The sequence below is a fragment of the Calidris pugnax genome, unplaced genomic scaffold (genome assembly GCF_001431845.1).
Source record: "Calidris pugnax isolate Ruff unplaced genomic scaffold, ASM143184v1 scaffold189, whole genome shotgun sequence".
NCBI lineage: Eukaryota > Metazoa > Chordata > Aves > Charadriiformes > Scolopacidae > Calidris > Calidris pugnax.
In genome coordinates this window covers 773937-799368 of record NW_015091069.1, presented here as the reverse complement: position 1 = coordinate 799368, position 25432 = coordinate 773937, and the positions used below count along the sequence as shown (strand labels likewise).

Here is a 25432-nt window from a genome sequence, read left to right as displayed (position 1 = left end):
CAACAACAAAAAAAATGCATTTTGCAAAGTAAAGCAAAATCTTCCTTGGACTCTGATCCTACCTGGACTTATCACCATATTCAACTTTAACCAATTATTAATCTCACTAAACTGTTAACATAATTACAGTTAAATGCACAAGTGTCTGCAAGTTGAAGGCTTCATTTATCATGCACACTACGTATCAAATTCTAATTGCAGAGAAGTCAATTAGGTATTTTCCTAGTAACTTTATTGGCATAAAGATTTGTCCACAAACTACTCTGTGGAATTTACCAGGTCAGACTCCAGATCTAGCTAGTGAAAGCTAGAATAGCACTACTAGTCTTAGAGAAATGCTCTGGAATTAAAAAAAAAAAAAAAGTAGAAACTAGTACTTAGAATTGTTCTACGGTTATGTGTTAAAAAAATGGTCTACAACACTATTTAGACAAATCCACAGAGGTAAGAGCCTCTTATATGGCAAAACCATGCCACAATATGGCAAGTTTGGTGCGTAAATTGGATCCTAAATTGCAGTACAGAAAAATGAAGATTTCCATGCTACATCACCTACAAATAGACATCTTTGTATCACCATGCTAACACTCATGTTTTCTTTCTAGTAGTTATACAGATGGCCTTACAAAATTAGATTAAACTCCCAAAAACGTCTGCTAAAATATTATTTGTGATACCATTTAAAATTCTAAAACGATGATGCCATTATATCTCATTGGTATCAAGGGCAGAAAAAGCAACCTCAAAATACTAGTGTGTTAAAAAGACATCACATGAGTCATTAACATATGAACCCTTCACTTACCTCTGTCATTACCATGTCCTGGCATTTTTTCACATATTTGCCATCTGCTTTCACAATGGTCTGCAGGAAACGCAGGTACTCCACGTGACGGCCGTGGGTCTCAATGCAGTGCACAAAGTGCTGCACAACTCTTTCACTAATTTCATTACACAGAAGGTAATTATTCATGAAGATGTGCCGCATGGTCTCGGCTTCCAGGAGCTAAAGAGATTAAAATCAAAACAGCCTTATAAGAAGAGCAGATTTGGTTTGAGATTGAAAAGACTCCTAGGACTCTAGCTTAGAGAAAGGCACACTGGTCAAGGGAGACTGGAAAAGTCCAATGTGCACCAGCCAGGGATTAAGCAGTGACCTTAGGGCCAACCTTTCATTTATGATGGGATTTCTTCACACTTTCCCATTAGTAAAAAAATGGCCCTAAAGTCGACGTAAACAAAATCTGTGTCCATGTGGAAGGTGAAAACACACACCGTGCTAGAGCACTCTTAGGGACTTTGGTATAAAAGACAAGTGAGACTACATTCATCCCACTCACCATCAAACTTTGCATTGAGGCAACCAAACAAGATGATTAGCTACCTCTGGCTGCTGGGGTTAGCAGAGGCAAGCCTTTCCAGCAGGCAAATCATTGCCCATGCAGTCTGATCACTGTCTGAGAGAACATCTCTCTCCACGCTAACTTCAGAGGGAGCTCAAGGCTGCATTTCTATCAGTGAGGAGGTACCAGAAAGAAGTGCAGCAAGAAAGGAATGCTGCTGAGCACCCAGCCTCCAGACTTTATGCATTCTCAGGGCTTTTGCTTCAAACTTGCTCTAGTTTCCTCCTTTGGACTAAAGGCTCATGAGGGTCTGGTGTGCTCCTATCGTATCCGTATCAACGGAAAGGAATGTGCTCCAAGTTTGCTCCACAAAGTGAACAAAAGCACAGTAACTGGGATGATCAGAAGATGGACTTCAAAAGAACAGAGATGCACGGGCAAGCAGGGTCCACACTTGACACCTGAGTTAAGGGTCACTGTTGGATGGGATGGAATCTGGGTGCTGGTCCCTGCTGTGGTCAGCTCAGAGCCTGTGGCTAACTTGACAAAAAAAAACATACACAAAAAAATGACAGAACAAACACTTCCTAGTGTACACAGGCCAGGGGTCTACAATCCTGATACTCACTAGTATAGTAATAATAGTACTAGTAAAGTACTAGTGCTATAGTACTAGTATAGTACTAATAAAAGTACTGGTTTTTTTGCCCAGTAGACACCGAGCAAGGTGACATTCTATACGACTGTATCTGTAAACACACACATACATATATACACAAAGGGACGGTGACAAAGAGGTGTATTGTGAAGAAAATTATTTAATAAAAGATCAAATTTTTAGATTACTTGAATCAAATGGAAGCATCATCAACAAAAATGCACGGGGCTGATTCTGCTGCCACACAAGCTTCATGACAGCATAATCACATCAACTTTTACCTTGATTTATAATCCATCTGTGAATTAGGATGAATAAGATCAATAGTCAAGCTAAACATGATGTGAGGGCTTGACACATGTTCATAGACAGTTTCTGTAAACTGCATAGGTAATACTGTTTTCCACTTTTAAAACAGCAACATTAAAAACAATGACATAAAGAGCAACAAAAAGGGAGAAAAGACAGAAGAGAGAATAATAAGGGAGAAAAGACAAGGACAGAGAAGAAGGCAGAGAGGGCGTAATTTAATGATACTATGTATTTAGCACTGCGATTTTTCAGCAAGTCCAAATTTACTTCCAGTTATAATACTCTCCTTAAAATCAAATACTTACCCCTGGAGTTAAGAACAAGTTGAGATTTTTGTGGAGGAGAACTTGATTCTGAGAGTTTCCTCGACAGAAATTCTGAAGAAAAGTGTGGGCTAGATTCATAACTTCATTCATCTTTTCATCACTCTGCAGAAAGAAGCCAAATTAAGTCAGCTGAGTGCACCTAAACATACTTGTTAAAATGGTATCATGCGAACTCAGCCAGGAACAAACCAATTCTCCTGAGCCTTTATAGGGAAGGCAAAAGCAACTGATCTGGCTTCCTTCAGAGTCCATTAGTGGCTGTACCTTACTCTGAATCCACTTGACCAGAGGGAGTTACAGGTAAGAGCACAAACTCAAAGAAAGATTTCCTCATGCACGGTCACCAATTTCCTAGTTTTAAAAAGCGCTATGATTTTCAAAAACAGCTCTCTAGCCTGCACTGATTTTAAGCTTTTGAAAAGCTTTGGCTTTTATATAGCTGCATAAAGAAACAGATGTACATATGTTGTATGTACACAAATACAAATGTTCATACACATACTCCCACACAAATATAAGTCTAATTTCTTCCACCATTATTTAGTCCTCTCATATAGCAGTCTAACTATGATTTGACAAATCACCTATATGGACAAGCACTATTTTACTAAAGATAGCTGAACCCAGTGTCTACATCACAATGTTAGTGGGTAACATTCAGGAAAATGTAGCCCAGAAGAAGTTTTCTCTCCTCTCAATGCTTCCTGTAAGATCTAGAAAGATGTGCTCTTTAAAAGGTTATCTGGATCGTTCATTTGTATGCTCAGTGCCATCAAATCAGTAAAAAAATCACTTTATCTTCTGAAAAACTTGCCAGAGGACCTAGGTTAGAGTCTTCCACCAAAGAAACAAAGAAATTATTTCAGACTTGATCCTTGAAAGCTTTTTGTCCATCTTATGTATCTATGATAGCACTCACGTTGGTACTGAATGGTGGGATCTAGATACCCTGCCAAGAGCTCCATTAAATCAATACTTCTGACTGTGCAGTGACTGCAGATCTAAGGTTTGCCTGTTCCAGGAATAGGATGACAGAGCAGTGACATCCAGGTACCCGAGGCAGTAAACACAAAGTTCTTAAAAAAACCTGTTCTGTGCAGGCAGCCATATTTAAACTTAGGCTCAAATCCATTATTCTTAACATAGAAAATGGCATCGTCATTTCATGTTTGTACCATAGTTGACTGAATTCAGTTTAAAAAAAAAAATATTCACACTGATTCTTGGGCCTCTTGAGGCCTTTTCCTTTATTGAGTTCGTGTTCTTTACCACTAAAAGTATGAGAATGACCTTTTCATAGGGTATCTGCAGAAGGTCCAAGACTACCAAGTGGGCACCCATATTTTTCAGCAATCGCTGCTGTTGATTCCGACATTTTTTATTCTGAACACAAAGTTTGCTGAGTCGAATCAAAATCTACAAATAAACAAACAAATAAATTAGCAGGCAAGCAAGCAGAGAACCAGACATGTCACACTGTAAACAAACAAATAAATTAGCAGGCAAGCAAGTAAAGAACCAGACATGTCACACTTTCAAAATAATTACTAAATCTACAAATCTACTTATCAAACAAGTATGTCAAGCAAGTTTTTGAGCAAATATACCAACCTCTTTAACAATATTGTAGTTATTGCTTTTATTGCTGTCTATCTGGGGTTTTTTGGTCCCATCTTCTATTGGACTCAAAATATTTGACTCCTGTAACAAAGAACACACATCAAGTGGAGATCTATTGCAATTTCCTCAACATGAACTAACTACATTTAATAATAGCAAATGAAGAAGTATTATAGCAGTTCATAGGGAACAGATATAACACAGATAATAAAGAATAACATTTGTTTATCCACTGGTCCAGTGATTGAAAAGATTCACACTCAAGTCCTTCCTTGTTTCAAATTTCCAACACAACTTGAGGCAATTACTCTATGTCTTCAAGCTTCTGATCCTTCTAAAAAAGAATATGGCCCTAAATCACAGGCTTGATGTCCCAAGATGTTTAGACACTATGAGAATAGGGACCATAAGTGTATTTCAATAGCCACCACTTGTTCCCAAAATCTCTAATATAGCTGGTAAGATTTCCAAAAGTCTGTGTATGTGGACATTAAAAAGTCTGGAGAAAGAGCTTAAGACGACCTCTGTAGTTGAGATAAGTAGAGTGGAGTTCTCAGCAGTACAGGAACAAGTAGCATGTGGAAATTAAGAGATGTTCCTCCCATGAAGAGGAGACTTCTGTCCTTACCTCTGGATGATGCAGGAAAGGATTTAAAAACAAATTAAAACCTTATGTTAAACTGCAACATCCAGTCATGACACCGTATGCTCTGGGCCTTGGCTCTCAGAAAGCCCCAACTGGGTACGATAAATAAGAGAAATCAAGACAGCAAGTAACTGCCAACACCCATGCACCTTTCCATGCATATCTCAATCAAAATATGGAAGAACATCTACAAAATACTGCCACTTAGAATACTGGCATTGTTGGTTTTTTCCCCTGCTGCCAGCTATGGTAAACCTTTCTTAACTGGAAACACAAAGAACTGAAAGATTGGACTTTGGATGCTGAAATTATTATACACGTAGAAAAACTGTAGCAGATCTCAAGACTGCTTCACAGTATAACCAGAAGGATATAAACCAGAGTAATAGCATAAAAAAAAAAATCAAACAGGTGCACTTCTGAGTTTCACTGTGTCCTCAAACTTTCTAGTGTTTTAGAGAAGAGAATTATGCTAGAACACACACGTGCACTCCAGTCTGAATGTTTATACCTCTTGAAACCTCTCTCTGAACTTCCTTAGCTGGTGGTGAAGACAAGGAGTTCTATAAATCCCATCTGGTCTTAATTTCCAGTGGGGCAAGAACAGCTGCACCATTTGGCCATGGAAGCTGCTTATAACATTGTCAGTTCCACTGTTCAGCATGGTCATGTTGATCTGTGCAACAACAGTGGATCTTTATTTGCTTAGGTTTGTTAGTATGCATGCTGCCTTCTCTCTAGATGCTTGAATCAATACTTTGGAAGATATTTCAGGCTCTTTGCTATAATTAACCACCCTCCTCTGTTCTGGGACTGTGGGTTAACCAAGATTAATTTAGCTCTGTTACTTCTATCAGCATTCTTCCTCAATCAAAGTAGTTTTATAATCCAAGAGAACTGTATGTCTTATCTGGAAGTGCTGATCAGTGTTAAACCGCGGAATTTATCCTTTCTCTCAAGAAAATAAAAACCTATTTACTAAACCCAGAAGAGCATGCCAGGGATGTAGTTACCAAGAGATAATCACCCCATTGGGATACCGGGGACACTCAGTTGCATATCTTGCCTGGTTATGCCCCCATAACAAACATTCTCTGCCACCCTTTTCCATAGGGGACAGGGAGTCAGAGACTGCACTGAGAAAGGTTCTCATCTGAGTGTCCTACCTTTAGGAAATAGTGTTTTCTGAAAAAGGCTACTTCCTCTACTCATAAAATTCCCGGGATATCACTCTGCATCAGTCTTAGGATCCTTTCTAGCCCCCAGGGAACTGGTCATGTCTAGTTTGGAGAAGAGGAGGCTGAGGGGAGACCTCATTGCCCTCTACAACTACCTGAAAGGAGACTGTAGAGAGGTGGGGGTTGGCCTCTTCTCCCAAAGGGAATAATGACAGGAGCAGAGGAAATGCTCTGAAGTTGGGGCAGGGGAGGGTTAGATTAGATATTAGGAAGAATTACTTTACTGAAAGAGTGATCAGGCACTGGAACAGCCTGCCCAGGGAGGTGGTGGAGTCACCATCCCTGGAGGTATTTAAGAAACGTGTAGACATGGCTCTTCAGGGCATGCTCTAGTGCCCAAGGTTATTGGTTTGTGGTGGGGTGTTGTGTGTGGGATTGTGGGTGTGGGGTTTAGTTAGTGGGTGGTGTTTTGGGGTTTGTTATGGGTTTTTTGTTGTTTTTTTTTTAATGTGGTTGGACTCTATGATCTCGGAGGTCCCTTCCAACCACTAAGACTCTGTGATTCTGTGAATGAGGCCCAAATTCCAGCACTCAGTCCGAGCAGTTCCCCACCGCTGAAGTGTCTCCCTCATCTCAGGAGTTCAGCTGTGCAAGGCACTACTCAGTGTCCCACCAGCACAGTTCCACCCTCCACAGGCTGTATTTACTTACCAGGGGAACAAGGGGCACTCTCGGAAGATCCAGTTCACAATCTCAACCTATATATGATGTTTCAGGAGATGTTTGTTTAAACATCCCCAGAACCAAAGCACATTGCCACAGACTAGAGAAGGAAGAGAGCAAGGGAACACCGGGTGCTGAAGGTTCATACCACTTGAAAACTTGCTGAACTTTCTCAGTGGATGGCAAAGGTGAGAAGTTCTAGAAATGTCACTGTGCTGTGTTCCAGCTTCGCCTGAGAGTCCTTTCACTGGGACTGTCCATTTCTCCTCCTCAGATCTGCGTTTCTAGTGCTGCAACACCCATGCATCTTCCAGTGACAGGAACAATAAAGACCACACTTTCCGTAGTCCATGGTATCTATACAGACTCCTAACACCCTGACTAGAGATAATTGAGTAAAGAGATTTTATCTGCTTTTCCCTTCTCAAGCAAGGCTCAGTTACGTGAGATCAATTTCAGTATTTCATCCTAATCCTATATGGTGTCTAATTTATGTCTGACCTAACTCCAAGCACTGTTTTCTACAATTCTGCAATTCTTGTGAAGATGATCCTGCATAGATGTAAGATTTTTTGGTTTTCCTGTGAAGAAACTCTGGATACTTCATTTAGAAGAACACGGCCTTTTTTCTACAAATCAAATTTCTGTCGTCATATGACTGCAAAAAAACCCAACCTAAGTCTCTAGCCCCCTCAGGTTATAATAGAAAGGTGGAAACAATTACCCAAAAAGACTCAGAAGCCTAAGGGCAAAAAACTACATTTGATTTTTTAAAACTCTTATGCCAATTTTGCAATGTGCTTTGGCAAGGAAAGAAACTTGGGCTTAAGATAAGACTGTTCTGGAATTTAATTCAAGCCCTTGTGTGGACATTAATGTTGTTTGTGAAAAAACTAAGCACAGGCAAATGAAGCGTATTCCCTGAGGATCTAGAGGTTCATCCAGCTCAGTAATGAACATCCAGCATCCATTCCAAGAAAGCATGGGATCTCACAGGGGTGATTATCTGTTTGAAGCAAGCCACCTGCTTCACACATTGTAGATCATGACCAGCACCTCACCTCTTACATCTGACCGATGATCTCAAAGAGGGTATTCACTATCTAAAGTAGTTTTGCCAGGTAAAAACATTTCCTGACTGTTAAAGAATAATCTAACAAGGGAAAAAATAATAAACAAGATTCTAAGCTATTGTAACCTGGCACAGCTCTCATGGAATTACCACCAGATGATCTAACCAGTTGTGCAGATTACATATTACTGTTCTGATACAACACGCTCTCAGATCTGTCAGATAATATTGTCCATCTCCTGAAGAATTGCTAATCCATACAGACCCACGGATGCCTCATGGGGAAAAAAACCACAGAAAATACCCCCTTTAGAGATGCTCCTGTTTCAGCCACATTGTTTTGTCCTCTCTTCCTGGAGTTTCTTTGCTATCAGGGCTATCCATAGGAATAAAAAGGATTTTATTACACTTTTAAAATGTATTATAGCTAATAAACCTTGTAACTATCCTGCTACAATTCTGTATCCTGTTTCCCCATTACCTTTTCCATTCATTAAATACATGAAGGAACATTTTCTTTCCTACTAGAGCTATGCTTGAGGAAAGAAAGTAGGAAATCCCACATACTTAAGCTCATGAAGTCCAGCTCCCTCCTCGGTTCTGACAGCTAAGTTATATCAAAGAAAGAGTACCTCCTACACGGTCTCAAGAGATTAGGATTCTCCCTTGAAGTGCTGGATTTTCCCCCACATGAAGTCACCTTTCCTATCTGAAAGGCCAAGTGTATGGAACGTATCTGCAAACATTCCTGGTCTTCAATGGCTCCTCCTTTCCCTCACTGCATTGGCTTCACAATGCTGTATCATCTCCATCTGGCATCCTACTAAGCTTCCCCTGGTGCCTTCCTTGCCCGTTTTCTTGCCACCAGGGAAGATGCTACCAGAGAAGAGAATAAGGAAAGTGCTGTGTCGGAAGTTGCAGTTGTTCATCTCTTCCCACTTCCTCTGATGAAAATGGAAAAGTGGGATTGAATATTGGTGGGAAAACCTGCTCTATGTAGTGTTATGCCACAAAACTCAACCATAGCAACTCTTGCAACACTACGCATTTTCTAGAAGACTCATACTGGATATAGGTATGGACATGAGGATGTCATCTTTCATTGAAAAACAAAATTATAAGAAACAGTCAATTATATTTAAAAAGAAAAAAAAAAAAGTCAGGTCTTCATGGTTCCAGATTCAAGTTCTAGAGTTTCTCAAATCACAATATATCCCAAGAGTGTGGTATGACAAGCGTTAAAAAAAAAACCAAAAATCCCCCAAAATCTTAATATTCTTAGGTCAGTCTTATGTTCGGTGAAGAGTGGAATTACTTGTGATGTTTGAAAATACGGGTTTGATTGTGCTCCTCTCCCCTGGCTGCAGGAACAGATACTGTCTGCTCCTTTCTCCCAGTAAGGCAACTGCCAACGTGTGATCCCTAGATTACTTCCTTGGCCACAAAGAGATGCCATACACTGAGGCTTCCTCACTTGCCACAAAGAAAGGCAGCTCTATGATATATGAACACAGTTACCTAAAACAGCGGGAGAAAATATTGAACACATTGATAAAAAAGGTTTTATTCCCTATTCTGTCTATTTCTAAAGCTTGGTCACAATACTGCACATTCTTGCTTTGCTACTTTGATTAACCAGACCACAAATTTGCAGTTGTTCATTAAACTACCTATCAATATTGAAACAATTCTAACAGCAAAGGGTTTAAACCCACCTCCATTGGCTCTTCTCCCCCTTTGGTTTGATTGTCGCCCACCTCTCCACTCTCATAATTGCTGTTCTTCTCAACCCACAATTCTGATTTTTCTACCGTCAGACGTAGCTGATCAAGATCAGCCTTGATTTGCTTGTAGTTATCAACATCCTGATTAGACACCAGCAACTGAACCTGGAAATAAAAAAAATTGTAAACCTATTACAGCAGTAGCACCAGCACTTACACCTAGATAATTTGCTTGACAGTTTCCATTCTAAACCCCTGTTCTCAGGTGCTTTACATAACCTGCCCTATGAAATTGAAACATGGCACATGCAGGCTTTTTAGCCCCTATTCATCAAAAACTTTTAACAGAGCCAGGAACTGTGGTTGCCCAAAACATTCACAATATTCCCTCACCTTCTTTAATACACTATGAAACATTTTCAGCACAAGCAAACATTTGCAAGCTCTTACATCCTATGCAGTTAGCTCTGATGCACTGATTATGATCCTCATGGTATTAAAACAATACAGTTACATGCTATTAAAGCAATAAAGTTAGAAATAGCTTATCCCATCAGCACAGTACTTTACAAGAAACAAAAGGATGATTTGGCAAGGAATCAGGACATACAAAGAGAAGTCAGACTGGCCAGCAACTTTAGTGATCACCTACATCACCATAAACAAATACTGAAAAATATCAGATTTTAACAGTGTTAGGCCAGCTTAGACAAACTTGTCTGAACAGAGCTCACAAGCTTTCAGGTTCCTCTAACTTCCCACCAAGTGGTTGCTTTTACTAAGATAATCTCACTTTTTCATTTTTTGTACTGCTCAAATTTTCCGTTTGGTTTTTGTTTCACTATTATTTGTAGTTCTTGATTTAGCATAATCTACAGATTTCCTTTATTTGTAATCCTCTTTGCTCTACCAAGATTATTAATGAAGATAACACTCAAAAAACCTAACAACAATCTTTACAGTAAATCAATAAGCACTATTAAGAAATCATACTTATGTAAAAGATTACAGTCACGTGGCAGACAAGGACACTGACCAGGACATTCTCTTTTTTAAAAATATCACTATCTGCAGGCAAATATTCCCTGTTTTGCAATATAAAGTTTTCATCATCTTCTCTCTTAGCTTGGTAAAACCTTATTATTTTACAGAATTTATGAATGCTGCTCATCTGCAGACATTCATATTCCACGTTCTCTACGGTCTTTTTTGTTTATTTGTCAATTAGCATTTTCCATCCTTTATGAAAACACGTTAAGCTACTCAGTCCTGGCTTACCTGGGAATACCAGCTATTTACGCAACTAACCAGCACGGCCTGGCTTTACCAGTCAGTTGGGAGGCCATTATGCTACACTGCAAAAACATTAAACAAAAGCTTTCCAGGTCTTTATCGTTCATCTGTTTTTAAACAAGAGAAACCTCCACATCTTACATAATGGATGAGACAACACACTAGCAATCTCCTGAAACAAGAATCAGATGGCCTTATCAACACGTGTTATATAGGGTTACGTAACAGAGAGGTCTCTCTGTCATCCAGCCCCATGACATCAGATCTCCCCATCCTAATCCACCGCCACATGGAGCCTGCACATGCACCGTTACCAAGCAGAAAGAATAAAAGCTGAAAAGCAGGCTTGGCTCTAGTACCCTCTTCCTCTTACTTGGGCCTATATCCTGCAGTGGAGCCCTCTTCCTCTTACTTGGACCTATATCCTGCAGTGGAGCCCTCTTCCTCTTACTTGGGCCTATCTCCTGCAGTGGAGCACAATGCAACAGCGCACGAGTTACAACGAGAAACGCCACCTGAATGACAAGAGAGCTTTACACCCAGCCTAACTAGCCCTGAAGACAGGGAAGTCTTATTGCAGACACTGGTACACTGCTTGCAGGACACGAGCTACTGACTCTCTCTCTGAGGGATTGCTGCATCATACCTTGCTGTGAGATGCCTGTGTCACAGCTGTTTCCATAGGACCTACGTTTTCAGTAATGGATGCAATGCCAGAAATAACTCCTTTCGAGTGCACAGCTAGAATATACAGTACCACATATGGTCAACACTAATGAAAAAAAAAAAAAATCTCTGCTAAATTTGGACTTCTAAGGAAATAACACTGTCATGCTGCAAAGAGCAATTTAGGTAAGTACATCATTCCCGTGACAAGCTCTGGGTGGTCCTGCTTCAGCAGGGGAGTTGGACTAGATGATCTCTATGGTCCCTTGCAACTCTAAAAATTCAGTGAAATTCAGTGAAATCAGCCTTTGGGAGGACTTTCCCCGCAGTCAGGTTCCTGCAATAACGCTATGCCCATCCGTACCTGTTTAAATGCTTGTAGAACTTCTGCTCTTTGACTGAAGTGCTTAAATAGCAGATGCAGAGCACCTGAGAGCAAAGGAGGGTAGTCATGCATGATGAGGTGAATAAGGACCCGTAAAAAAGTTCTGCCCCCTTCATCATCAAGCTGAACCGCGTTCTTCTCCTTTCTGCAAACCAAATAAAGTAAAACAAGTAAGAAAAAATAAAAGTTTTTGACATAAATATGTCTGTACACACAATCTTCATTTGACAGAGCTCTCAAAACCAAATCAAATATGCTGCAGGATGGAAAACTATAAACATCACTAGCGCATTTTATAAGAACTTCAATCCTACAGTTATATGCTGTTGCAGCAATCTTGGAACAGAATGGACACTACAGAACGAAAGCAAGTATATATGAAATGTGTCAAATATTGTGATTAAAATCCACACTGCAAAAACATTCATTTATGTCTTGGATAAATTTTGCCAAGCACATCCTCAATCCAAATGAATTCAAGTAAACAGCACTTCATCAGAAATTAAGTTGGCTGTTTCCTTTTCACTCCTCCACTTTTCAGCTGCTATTAAAATTTCATTTAAGACAAAAAATAAGCTCAGAAATAGTAAGAATTGCCAAAAGCATCATATTTCTGGAACCGTATTTATAATCTGGAATGGCAGAAAGCAGATTTACACTTAACATATCAAAGCAGAAATAATGTTTCCCAGGAACTGTTCAGTCTCCCTGTTCATTTTAAAGATGTTCATGCCAAGGGCAGTGTGTTGTTTTACGTTACGGGAGCTCAGGGAGAGGACTGGGGGCACTGCTTGTGCTGGTAAAGATTGAGAACACATCAGGGATTGAAAGAGGAAAGATCAGAGTGCCCATGTTGCAGATCCTTCTCCCTAGGCTCCAGGGAAAACTGTGTCTATAGCCTTGTCTAAATGGAATTCATTTTTACTGTTATAATTATAATAATACCCATAAAATTAAACCAATATAGTGACAATGGTAATAACTCTCCAGTGTGGATATTTTTCCTGCTTTTTTTCACGTTCACAGCATAGCTGAAATCACTTCCAAAACTCTGCAAGCATAACTTGTGATCTACAGGCCTCTGGTGTTCCAGAAGATCATGGCAAGTGCTCCACAGCTGGTTTGGAGTCATATGAAAGTGATTATTGTTGGCATAACTTTCTAAATAAGTTTAAACACAAGATGCAATGACAACAGGGTATGGGGTCTGACCTGAGGGTCACCAGTAATCTACAGATCCAAGAAATTTTCAGCTACAGCCCTAAGGTAAATTTCTTTAAAAGCACCCACATGAGGCATTATAAGGTAAATAAATAATGTGTGTGTTTTAGCCCACTACTTCTGTACACCATTCCCCAGCTGCCTTTGGGAACACGACAAAAACTTTCTACCAACTCTCTTACAACTAAGAGGGTGGTCACTTCCAATCCATTCTAACTGGGCTGTTTCCCTGTTTGAAATCCATATCTTTTCTGGCACTTTTCTGTCTATGTATAGGTTATATAATAAGGAACAGCCAAAGGAAGAGAAAAGGGTATGAAAATAAGCACAGAATAAACAGATTGTCCACGAGAAATATCAACATGAACAAATGGACATATGTAGAGAGGTAAAACTCCAGAGAATATACCTGCCAGCAAACATGGTTTCAGCCTGAGCTGCAATTTCATCTATGTCAGGAACAATTGCTGAAAAAAAATCCATATATAAATTAAAAACCAATGATCATTGTTTAAACTGCCCAGCAAAATGGAACTCTGGTCCTCTTTAAAGTAGGTATTATCAAGTAAAGGTCTAACTACGCATTTCTTAATTAGGCAAAACTTGTTATCTGCAAGAGCAGTAGGGAAGAAAAAGGACGTGGGGCAGAATTAAGCTGTGTATTTACTGTTACTGAGGAAAAGCCAGGTTGTAATGCTGAGCCAGAGCCCCATGGTGCTAGGAGCTGTACAAACCACCACTAGCGACCCACAAATGACACAGGATATGAAACTTTCACATTTTTTTGTTAGATGAGCCAACCTCCCCAAAGCAGGCACAGGAACTTTAGAATACTTATCATAAACCAAATCATTTATTTCTTTGGGACTCCTTAATTTTTTCATTTTTCCACAAGCTTTTCAACTTTAAGGTGCATGCAGCTTTCTGGAGTAGTTGATTTCACTGCTTGCAGTACTCTTACACAGGATTATTTTATATTGCAATCCAATAGCGACAGTTACCTGAGGCAATCCCTGGTGTGTCAGGTGGAGATGTTGTAGAGCAATCAATGTTTTCATTGTTTTCCCCAAACTCTCTCTTATAGATAGAGAGCATGTAGGATATTCTATAGTCCAGTCTAACACTGAGAATAAACTACAAGAAAAAAAAAAAAAGTTTTAAGTAAGACTTTTCTTCTGCCATTTGGTAACACAGGTTAGGATTTTTCTGTGGTGGAACATACAGCAATACATCATTATTTTAAGTAAATTATTAGGTAAATTAAGTAGATAGGCACACTACAAAAAAAGAACCCATTTCATTCATTAGTTTTCTGTGATTTCTTTTTGTCACTCTGAGCATCCTGAGACATACCAACCTCTACACTATCAATTGCTGAATATTAAGAAGCAGACTGGATTTGTCCAGGGGTTCCAGCACACTGCCTTGTCCTCATCTCCTGTGATCCAGATCACTACATTCAAACCCACATTGAAACCAATTATTTCATCTTTCAGCTGGACTTCTAATGCCCCATGAAGACAAGAAGTGGAGTGGGGTTGAGAGTAGAGATGACAGGCTCAAGGCTCACCCTCCCAGACACCCAACAGCCAAGGGCAGCAGTGCTGCAGTAACTCCAGTCAAGCACAAGCCTGGTGGTGTCTTTTGTTACATTGCTAAGGACCTGCTGAGCATGTGAGGAGCAAATAGCACTTGCTTTATGAACTCCTAGCAGCGTTGCCAGCATGCCACGGAAAAACCACGTTTGGCTTTGGAAGTTACCACTGCAATGGCAGCAGAAATCCCCTTGCTCGACGCTCTGCTTTCATCAGCTGTTTGTACCTTTGGTTCCTCAGCTGTGAAATCAGAAACCCATACAGGAAAATCCTCATTCAAAGCTGCAAGTGCTGCTTTTATCTTGGAATAGTGGGGAAAATAACTAGGCTGGAAACATGAGCACCAATTGAAGGACTGACACGTCCCTCCAACCCTTCAACACCTGACTGCCCCATTGACTGAGCTCCAGTGTTCCCCACGCTTAAGCTCCTTGCCCACAGAAAATGCAAGCACACAATGAAACAGATTTAAGATCATTTAACATATTTTACAATCATTGAGGATGAAAACACACACATTAAGTTACCAAGACGCAGGCGATAGGCGATGACTTAGCAAATGGTAGTAGCTTATTTCTTTTATCTCTAACTACAGTCAGACAAGCTTCCCAGATCCAAAATACTGTAATAAGTTTTGACTAGAACTATACCACCTTAAAACAAATAAAATACCAGTTTGAGAAATAATATCTTTTCTTTCAAATCTTTGAACAAAAAAGTAAAAAGGCAGGCTTATTTTGGTTCCATGACCAAGTTACCCGATAGCTGTACATACAAGATTTTTTAAAATAAAAATTTCCCAAGTCCACATGGAATCAACTAAGCCTATCAGGCGTTCTGTTTAATGATGGCTGGTGGCAGAATGGAAACTCTTCAGTAAAAAAATGCCTTTAGTTAAAGCAATAAGAGGATATATATTGAGAATCAAATTAAATTAAATTTAATCACTATTGTACTAGCTATGCATGATAATACAATAAATCTAAAATATTCTTACTCGCCTTTTAGGGTAATAGCACAGTAATGAAAGGTAAGGTGATTTAAATTAATCTTCCTTCATTGTATATTAAACAAAACTGAATTATTTCATATTTCTTGTGAACTAAAATCATATACATGCACATTTCCTGTGATTCACCCAGCATATGACTACTTACTAATCTGCAATAATTTGATCACGTGACTAAACCATAACTAACAAGCCCCATATTAAATAACAAATTAGGCTTAAATGCTCTCTAATCCTGGGTGCTCTTGCACTGGACATGCTATGAAAATGGAAAGAATGAGACAAAATGTTATTCTCTTGCCTGTGAGCAGCCAGGGAATGTACAGGACGAGGTTGGTGTCCTGGAATCATTCTCCTAGACATCAACCAGTAAAGCAAGACAGTATGGAGAGAAACTCAGTCCCAAAACAAATGAAAATGAGAAGCAATACACATGAACTGTATTATTTATGTGGTAGAACTTCATAACACACTGTCCTTCACTATGAACCTTAAACTAAAGTACCTCTGGAACCAAAGTATGCAGTATTGAGGATACTGTAACAATTGATAGTCTTTCTGATGACGAGTAATTAAGGTAATCTAAATCATTTATAAGCACTCAGAACCAATGGAATCTTTCAAAAGAGACAATGGCACCAACAGATCTGCAGAATTTATAGAAAACACTAAAACATTCCTTCAGGGCATAAGTGTTGCAGAAAATGGGATTTGATATACAGAACAAATGTGTGCCACTTCACTTACTAATAGCACAAAGTGAAAATTATACCTCAGGAGGCATGCTAGTGTCATATAGCTCGTCAGTTCAGCTGGGAGAAAATCATAGCAACCCACAGACCATTCTCCATCTAACAGTGGAAATCTGAAACGAGCTTCAAAAGTGCACAGCCCTGCATGACTTCAGTGGGTGTAGGTCCAATTCTGCCCTTCATCAAACTACTGGAACAGAAGACTCAAATACTAAAGACAAGCAAGCCACCCCAGTGTAAAATGAGTATTAATGAGCCTGGAAACAGCCACATTAGTGAGGCAGAATGAAGAACAACTTTTTCCTTTTCAGAGTTACAGTGACAGAATTTCTACAGCATTTACTTCCTTCAAAAGTGAATAGGTGCAATAAAGTGAGGATCACAACTGTACATTTGTTCACACAGAGGAGTGATCCTCCTATCAAAAGTGTTATTTTTACAATGAACAGCCCAGTTAAGTAATAAGAATGTAGGTAACAGAACTTGCCACTATGTAAACAAAGACCTGTGAAATGATTGCTGTGTAATATTCCACCAATCGTTGTTACCTGCAAAATCTCAATGATTTTCAATTTGGTGTCCATTACGATCACATCTTCACTGTCTGAGGTGCTGGCTTGCTTGCTTGGGTGAAGACTTGGCTGTACATCAGGGGCACTGATTGGAAATATAGATCCTCTGCTCAGCACCATTTGGGTCATCATCTCTCCTACACCATGGATGGTCCTCATAACATTGTTTCCTATGCATTAAACAAAAACATGCATGTGTCATGATTGCTTGCAAAGCTATGTATCACACATACACCCATGTCGTCAAACCCCTTCACAGTCTTAACAGACATAGTGAAAAACAAGTCCTTAATTCCTGATCAAAACTCAGGAGAAGGAACTCATTCAAACTACCCAATGGTTTAGGGTAATTTTCTACACTGAGTTTCCAAGACATCATTTCTTACAGGTCAACAGATGAAAAAGATGTCAAAATATTACCACAGCTCTGTTAACATGTTCAAGAAATCATAAAAAGTCGAGCAAAAGAAACCTTAGTGTTTCACCTCATCCGTTCCCTTTGTCTGAAGGCATATTACCTACATCTAAGACCATTTCTAAAAGACCTTTAACCAGTTTTCAAGAATATTTAAACGTTGTATATCCCACATTATACAGCGTGCCTAGGCCAGTGATTCCAGTACTTGACTATGTTTATTGTCAGAAGACTTTTATTGGTATTTCACTTGTATCATCTCTAGCTGCAGTTTATGACCTTGGTTTGTAGACACATGGGAGGAGTGCGTTTTCCATGCTTACTCCCACTGATGTCTTCGCCATGATGACCAGACATCACATATGTGTTTGACAGTAAGGTTGCTTTTGGCACTGCAGAAGCTGGAAGGAGACTATCCAAGTATCTTTTATTTCACACTAAGAGAGAGTAAAGATTTGAGGCTGTGCAAGTCTGATCAATCTCTGTACGTGGTCCAAATGAAAGGCCACAAACCAAAGCCAACCCATCCCCCTTCAAAAAAGTCCCAGGAGAATGGCAGGCCCTGAAGGTCAAACTAGTACCTGTAATCCCAGTGCCTTTCATAAGGGGGAAAAAATTATCTTACACTCATGTGGCAAAAAACCTGAACCAGTCTAGTTGCAATGATGCCAGTTCAGCAAAATCTACCAAGAAATACCATCTGTTCCCATAAATTATACTGGTCTGTCTTTGTAGTGAATTTTGATATGAAAAGCACTTCAGTGAATCAATGGCTATCTTCCAAAGGTGGGGAGAAGAAAGAATGAGTACTGTGCTACCTACCTACAGGAATTAGTTTCCTTTCTTGCAAAGTAAAGATAGGAAGGAAGGAAGGAAGGAAAGGAAGGAAAGGAAGGAAAGGAAGGAAAGGAAGGAAAGGAAGGAAAGGAAGGAAAGGAAGGGAATGGTAGCATCTCTTTGCAGAAAGGGTGCCAAGACCTAGGCTACACCAAAGCCAAACAACAGAATGGAATAAATGTAGCTTTACTGAGGTAAGCCTGAATAGTTCTTGTATGTCTTTTAGTACACTTTAATGACCATGCAGCTGCCAAGTTTTACTCACACTGAAGAGACCCTCTTCCCAGATGATCTGCTGTAAAAAGCCAAAGCTATTTTTTATTTTGTTAGCAATATCCTCCTCTTATGCCCTTCTTTCTTGAATCCATAGAGCTCAAGTACTGCATGCAGGGGAAGAGGATGCCTTCAGCCCTGACTTCAAAAGGAAAACACACAAAGAATTTGCTCTTTCAAAGTGAATGAGCCAGATTAGTGTCACGTTTGAGGTCCCATTCAGCATTCAGTCTGGAGTGCAATTACTCTGAATTGGTCGTTTGAAAACAATACTTCAAGTCCTTACAAAGGAGGGGGAAAATGTGTTTCTGACTTTGCATGAAGTTGGGAAAAAAGAGCTTGTAGTCAAACTTCGGGTTTGGTGGTGGTTTGGCCTCAGAGGGCAACCAAGAATCCCGGCCGCTCAGCAGCTCCCCCTCCCCCAAATGTGAGGGGGGAATAGGAAGAAAAAGGCAAAACCGGTGGGTTGAGACAAAGGCAGCTGAACAGAACAGCAAAGGAACAGGAGAACAGCACCAGTAACTCTGACAGGAATGTACAAACACCATTAAGATATGACACCACCGCTCACGACAGGCTGGATCCTCACAACTGGCAGGCACAGAAAGCTCTCCCAACTGTGATTACTCCAGCATGAAGGAAATAAAATAATTCCAAATACCCTTCTTGCTGCAAAATCAAAATAGAGCATTTTTCTTTCAAATCAAATAAAACAGCTGGGGACAACACAATACGTATGTACGTGTGTACGCACCTCTCTCCCTCCCTCCCCATCCCCTTTCTCCCAGTGTCCTAAACATCTGTTTGCATTGACCATCATGCAGTACGCCTGTGTAAAGCTCAACTACTAAGTGGAGGACCTTCAACCCTTCAAGTAGCTTCAGTTACACTGACTTTTTGCATCTTCTTCATCTTCAACCATGAAATAAAAGACCTCATTCATATCATCCTATCCTTAATGCAAGACCTATAGGTCGTGCAGCTGCTTCATGGCCTGTAATAACCCTGCTCAGTATTTTATTTGAGAAGTCATCACCCTCTCTCTGATATGCTTTCAAAATCCCTTTCACTCAGCTGTACAGAAGTGAATATAAATAAAAGCACTGCTATTTGGAAAGGTCAGGGATTCTTCATAAAGCAACTTTATGAGTCAATAGGGTTACCAGCTGATAACTAAACCACTTAAGTGTAAGACAAGTCCAGAAGATAGTCTTCTTGAAAACTAAATACAGCTGCAGTTTGTACCAAATAAGGCAGAATTCCATTTCATCCTGACAAGTTCCGGCACACCTTTCAAAACTGAAGTCCACTTACTGTAAAGTTAACAAGAAAGGTAGTCTCTTTTGGACAAGGACTCAGATAACATGTTGGGTGGACCTCATATTCTTGGAGAAAAAAAGCTGGGGTTTTGGCTAGAGCATCCATCTTGCTTCCTTCTCAGCTATCACTGGGGTGCTGCGCAGGCACCGCAGGGGATGGGATCCAACTCCCTCTGTGACCAAGAGATTAGTCACTCTCTCTGCATTTCAGCACCACATCCATAAATGAGGAGACTACTTCCTCCATCTGGCCTGTATCAGGAACAGCGTGGCGAGTAGGGCCCGAGAGGTGATTGTCCCCCTGTACTGGGCACTGGTGAGGCCTCACCTTGAGTACTGTGTCCAGTTTTGGGCCCCCTACCATAAAAAAGACATTGAGGTGCTGGAGCGGGTCCAGAGAAGGGCAACAAAGATGGTGAGGGGTCTGGAGAATAAGTCTTATGAGGAGAGGCTGAGGGAACTGGGGTTATTCAGCCTGGAGAAGAGGAGGCTGAGGGGAGACCTTATTGCTCTCTACAACTCCCTGAAAGGAGGGTGTAGAGAGATGGGGGTCGGTCTCTTTTCTCAAGTCACAGGCGACAGGACAAGAGGAAATGGCCTCAAGTTGCGCCAGGGGAGGTTCAGGCTGGATATTAGGAAAAATTTTGTCACTGAAAGGGTTCTCAGGCATTGGAATGGGCTGCCCAGGGAGGTGGTTGAGGCACCATCCCTGGAGGTGTTCAAAAGACGGGTTGATGTGGTGCTGGGAGGTATGGTTTAGTGATGATGCTCCTTGTTTGTTGTGTGGGTGACTATTTTTGTCAGTTAGGTTGACAGTTGGACAAGATGATCTTTAAGGTCCCTTCCAACCTAGAAGATTCTGTGATTCTGTGATCTCTAAAAGGAAAGTGAGAAGCCCAATAAAAGACCAGGAGGGACTCAGCTAATGTGATGATGGAGCCTACAGAGGCACCTTGGAAACAAAAAGAAATTAGATGCCTGCTGTTCTTTCCCCTTACCCGTGGAACACCAGTGGTAAAAGACAGTACAAGCCAGAGGTAGCTATGAAGCTGCTTCCCAACAGCGTTGGTAACAAGGATAAACTCTCTGTCCACAACATTCCTTTGGTACTGACCTTCATGCAACTGATCTAAACAGCCAGAGGCAGGAAAGCAAAGGAGGATTAAGGTGGCACTTATTATCCCTGCAGTTTCAAATTGTATTTCATTAACATATAGGAAAGGATTTTGGTGAGAGAAAAATCTACTTAATCCAGTTTAATATTTACAGCTGAAATGGGTAGTGACTCAATACTGCATTCTTTCTGTCAATAACAGCAGTGAGATAAGGTGTCATGGGTAAACCCATCTCAGAAAACTTTTTAACTAACTGCCTGATACTGACTATTATTTTCAATTAACTCAGAGCAGGCTGGGGGAGAACATTCCCAGGGTGAAAATAAGACAGCAACTGGAGCTATTCAGCATTCTTTTCAGGAAAGATATTTTAACAACTGTGTTTTGTAGGGTGATGAAATGTGACCATCTCTTAGTAGATAGCAGTCAAGCATTGCATTCCCTCATGGCAATGAAGTAAATGACTGCGTCTCAACACTGCGGGGAGCTGCTCTGTGCTTTGCAGGAAGCCATGAGGATCTGTCACGTACATAAAGAATGGGCAACAGCTTCTCTTCCAAAAGATCCCCCAGCAATCAGCGCTCACGGAGCCCAGTGTTACCTGTCCAGCCTTGGAAGTCTAAACCATGTTAAGCACGGACTTAAATCTGCCACTCACAAACATCAGAGGCCAGCAGCAGCCTTGCTACTGAGTTGTTTCTTCTTGCTATGTGTTTGTGTTCTCTTGGCTTTAATACAGTTATCTCAGCAGGAAAGGGTACGAGTCTCTGACGTAAGGCATGCAGAAAGGTTACTGCAGCTTAAAAAGTGACTGGCTGCATGTCAGCTAAGCCTGCAACAATGCAAGACAAAACACAATGGCTCAATAAAAAGACTTAGGTTCTTAGTACATACACACATAATGACTAAAATAACAGAGCTCTGATCTTAGTTACAGCTCCAAAGTGCTTCCTGAATACTAATGCCCAAGGAAAAATTAACTAACGGCCTCAGCTAGTTAACTGAGCTAAATCAGGAGAGATAGCAAGTAGATGTGAACCCTGATTACTTTTGTGTGCACTTTGCTAGAGAAAGGTGCAGAGCAGCCTGAGCTGTGCCTTCATATTGTACTGCCACCCCTAACCTGCTGACCTCTATCTTTTGTTGTCTTCTTTGAGGTCAAGGCATTAACATTTATATATGGCTGAGAAGTGTGGCTGGGAGAGAACGGTCATTGCAAAGCTGCAAGGTGCTAGTGTGTGTACAACCAACCAGTTCTCTCACCAGCAAACCACTGCTAAAGTGCTCAGAGCTGTGACTGACAGCAGAGAAAAAGAACACAAGGCAGTCTCCAGGAGTCTTCTTCCATTTTTCCAATTTTCCCTTCCTCTCCCCAATTCTTCCCCTCTGCTCCTCCCTCCGCCAAGTCAGATGCCAAGAACCTTTCGTGAGCAGTGGTCCCATTAGAAATGTCTCCTACTGAATGCATGGTCTCACAGGATCAGCCAATGGAAGAGTGAAATCACTGTATGCATAAGTGGTAATTTAAAGGAGCTGCAGACTGACAGGCACTGCACGAACAGAATGCTTGTCATGTTTTGAAAAGACAACTGTGCACCTCCTCTTCATTACTTTTTATTACAGCAATCACAACTTCCTAATGAATATCAGTTTCTGTCACAAAACTGCAGCACGTAATCTCATACGATTTGGCACAATTGACAACACAGTGGCCCCTCTGAGGAAAAAGGCTTTTCAGAGGAGTCAATTATGGGAAAGAAATAACAACCACCCAAGTAATCGAAACAGTGGATAATTTGACACTTCATTTTCTACATAAACATATTTTCTTGATAGGTCATTTGCTGGTTGCGAAAATTCTAAAAGCAGAATATAAAAGTAAACAACAATCTGCTATGTAATACAGTATGGATGGTAAGTGACAAAATACCATAATCAGAAAGAAAAACAACTGTCAGAGGCTGCTGGCAATTCATGCCTTTCCTCCAAAGTGTTCCTAGCCAATTGCTATGCGGTGTCCCCAGTTTGCTCTCCAGTGCCCACAGCATTTTAGGTATTTCACACCAGTGCAGAGAACTGTGTGGTAGCTGGATGTGAATACCCAACGGACAGACTCCAAAGGTGGGCAGATACCCTTACAGCAAGTAGCCCTCTTCTCCACAGATATCCCCAAGACACCAGGGAACCGACTCGCAGCCTTGTTTATTTAAAAATTAACTCTACACACCTGATCTAGCCCTTAGTTGCCAGAGGGACAGAGTCTGCTCTTACTAACATTATCCTTCAGTCTTCCTTAACACAGATATAGGAAAGATGGATTCCTAGGACTCAGTTATCGAAGCTGTTAAACCTTATTTAGTTCAAACAGTTTTCCACAGTGCTCATCTCCCTACTTAGAAACGTAAAAAGCACCTATGTTTTCAAACACATTTTAACACCCAGCAGCTCTCATTAAGGACTGGAGAAGCTGGATGCTTGGAAACTAAGTACCTAAATAGGAGCTGACGTATGATGGGACCTTGAAGAAACCTGGTACTTAATGACCAGAGAAGACAAATGTACATGCATCCACTACTCCAGCAACTTTCATTAACCTATCCATAAAAGCCCAACACATCCTTCAGTCTTGCTTATACAAAGCAGAGGGGAGGGAGAGGGAAGGAAACGTATCAAAGGTTTTGCAAAATTGTGGCATTTCTCACATTGTAACTATGAAGTTATATAGACAATCCTCTGATGTCATCAAACCTGAGCATGCCTTTGACTAGGACATCTGATGCTTCAACTTCTTCCAAACACCTCCTAGAAAGCACTTCCCTTCCAGTGTAACAGGGCACAAAGCAGACAGCATGTGCTACCAACATACTGAGCCCCTGCCCTGCCATGCCAACTTCTCTCACCACAGCCCTTCAGGCCTCCTTCCCCATCCACAACCCAATGACGTCCCAAAGCCTTCTCAGTCCTCCTCAGCCACTCTCACTTTTTCCATGAAATTAACTTTTATCAACTCTAGCCCTGGTGAGGCAAAACTGAATTTTGCCAGCGTGCTGGGGAAGCTTTAGGCTGGTTTCCAAGCTTATTCTTACATTAAGAGATATCTGGCATGTTGCTGGAAGGTCCAAAACTTTTACCATCATCGAAGTCAGTTTTCAGCAAAGCTGACCTGGTCTCAACTCCTGCCTCAATGTAGGGGCGTTCAGCCAGGCTTTAAGACAGTACTTAGAACAGCACACTTTCCTGATGACTGCTGAAACAAGAGTCTTGACTCCAAACAGCCTTCACTGTGAGTTTCACTGAGACCCACACTATTGCTCCACCAGAAGCTTCTTGAAGTTTTGGTCCCAACTTAAAGCATGCAACGCTTGGGGATCCTCTAGCAGGGAGCTGTATGCACAGCGTTATCCAGTTACCAAGAGCTAAATTAAAAACCAGATGACAGCTTTAGCTCCACATTTCTTTGCCTTTGTTGATTCAGCTACATTGCTTCACACGATTTAATTTTTCTGCATGAAAAGTTATAGCCATTTTAAGACATATAATAACAACACTTCAGTACCTAAAGGAACACATTTTATTTCAAAACCTTTAGAGCTATATATTATTCGCCAGAAGCATTAAGCCTTACAGCTCTGTTTGTGAAGAGGTATTAATTTTTACAGGTTTTCTACAGAATTTGCTCATAAAGACTGCTGAACCTACCATAAACAGGCCAAGAATCACATTTTATTTCTTAATGCATGACATTAAGGGGAGAAGGCGAGGTCACTTCTACATTTTATACAGCCCTCAGAACTAAGGAGGCAAACCAAACAAAAACCCCACAATATGCAATACACATACATTTGCCACCCACCCCCGAATGAATCTGCCCACCCCAGCCTCCACTTACCTACAGTATATCCACAAGCCCTCCATTTTTGCCTACAAATTCACAGCTTTTCAGCCATGGTGAAACTCCACCAAACCTCACCTTCTCCTGACATTCTGCAGGTTCTGTTGATGTTGACTATCCCCAAAACCACAAAGCAGTGTCAAAAATACAGCTTTCATGCCACGGACATTATAGGAAGGAAAAAATACATAGGCATGCTGGCCTTGAAGGTAAAAAGCATCATGGGAATGAAGCTTTCTAGCCGAGTTACATCTATGGAACAGATATTGATTTCTAGAAGAGCAATGGTCTCTCTGGAATCACATTAATGCACAGGTCTCATGATAAGGGAAAGAATAAGGAGGAAAAAGAAATGGTCCATGCCAGAGAATTAAACTCTCAGAATGACCTCCCCTTTAGGCCAACAATATTCTGCTCTTAACTATAGATTCTGTTGCTTCACTATAGACATTAGTGACTAACATAGCTAACTTTCCTAAGGGTTAA

The 25432-nt window shown here is 40.7% G+C and overlaps 1 protein-coding gene across 1 annotated transcript in view; it reads right to left on the bottom strand.

Annotated features, from left to right (window-relative positions):
- Positions 1-25432, bottom strand: part of ITPR2 (inositol 1,4,5-trisphosphate receptor, type 2) — a 254914-nt gene that overhangs the window by 162474 nt on the left and 67008 nt on the right. The window contains exons 21-29 of the mRNA XM_014957035.1: positions 17072-17265; positions 14169-14301; positions 13577-13634; positions 11926-12091; positions 9594-9767; positions 4251-4340; positions 3930-4055; positions 2619-2741; positions 806-1006 (exon numbers count right to left, since the gene is read on the bottom strand). Coding sequence (XP_014812521.1) covers positions 806-1006; positions 2619-2741; positions 3930-4055; positions 4251-4340; positions 9594-9767; positions 11926-12091; positions 13577-13634; positions 14169-14301; positions 17072-17265 — 1265 coding nt within the window. The remainder of the gene's footprint in view (positions 1-805; positions 1007-2618; positions 2742-3929; positions 4056-4250; positions 4341-9593; positions 9768-11925; positions 12092-13576; positions 13635-14168; positions 14302-17071; positions 17266-25432) is intronic.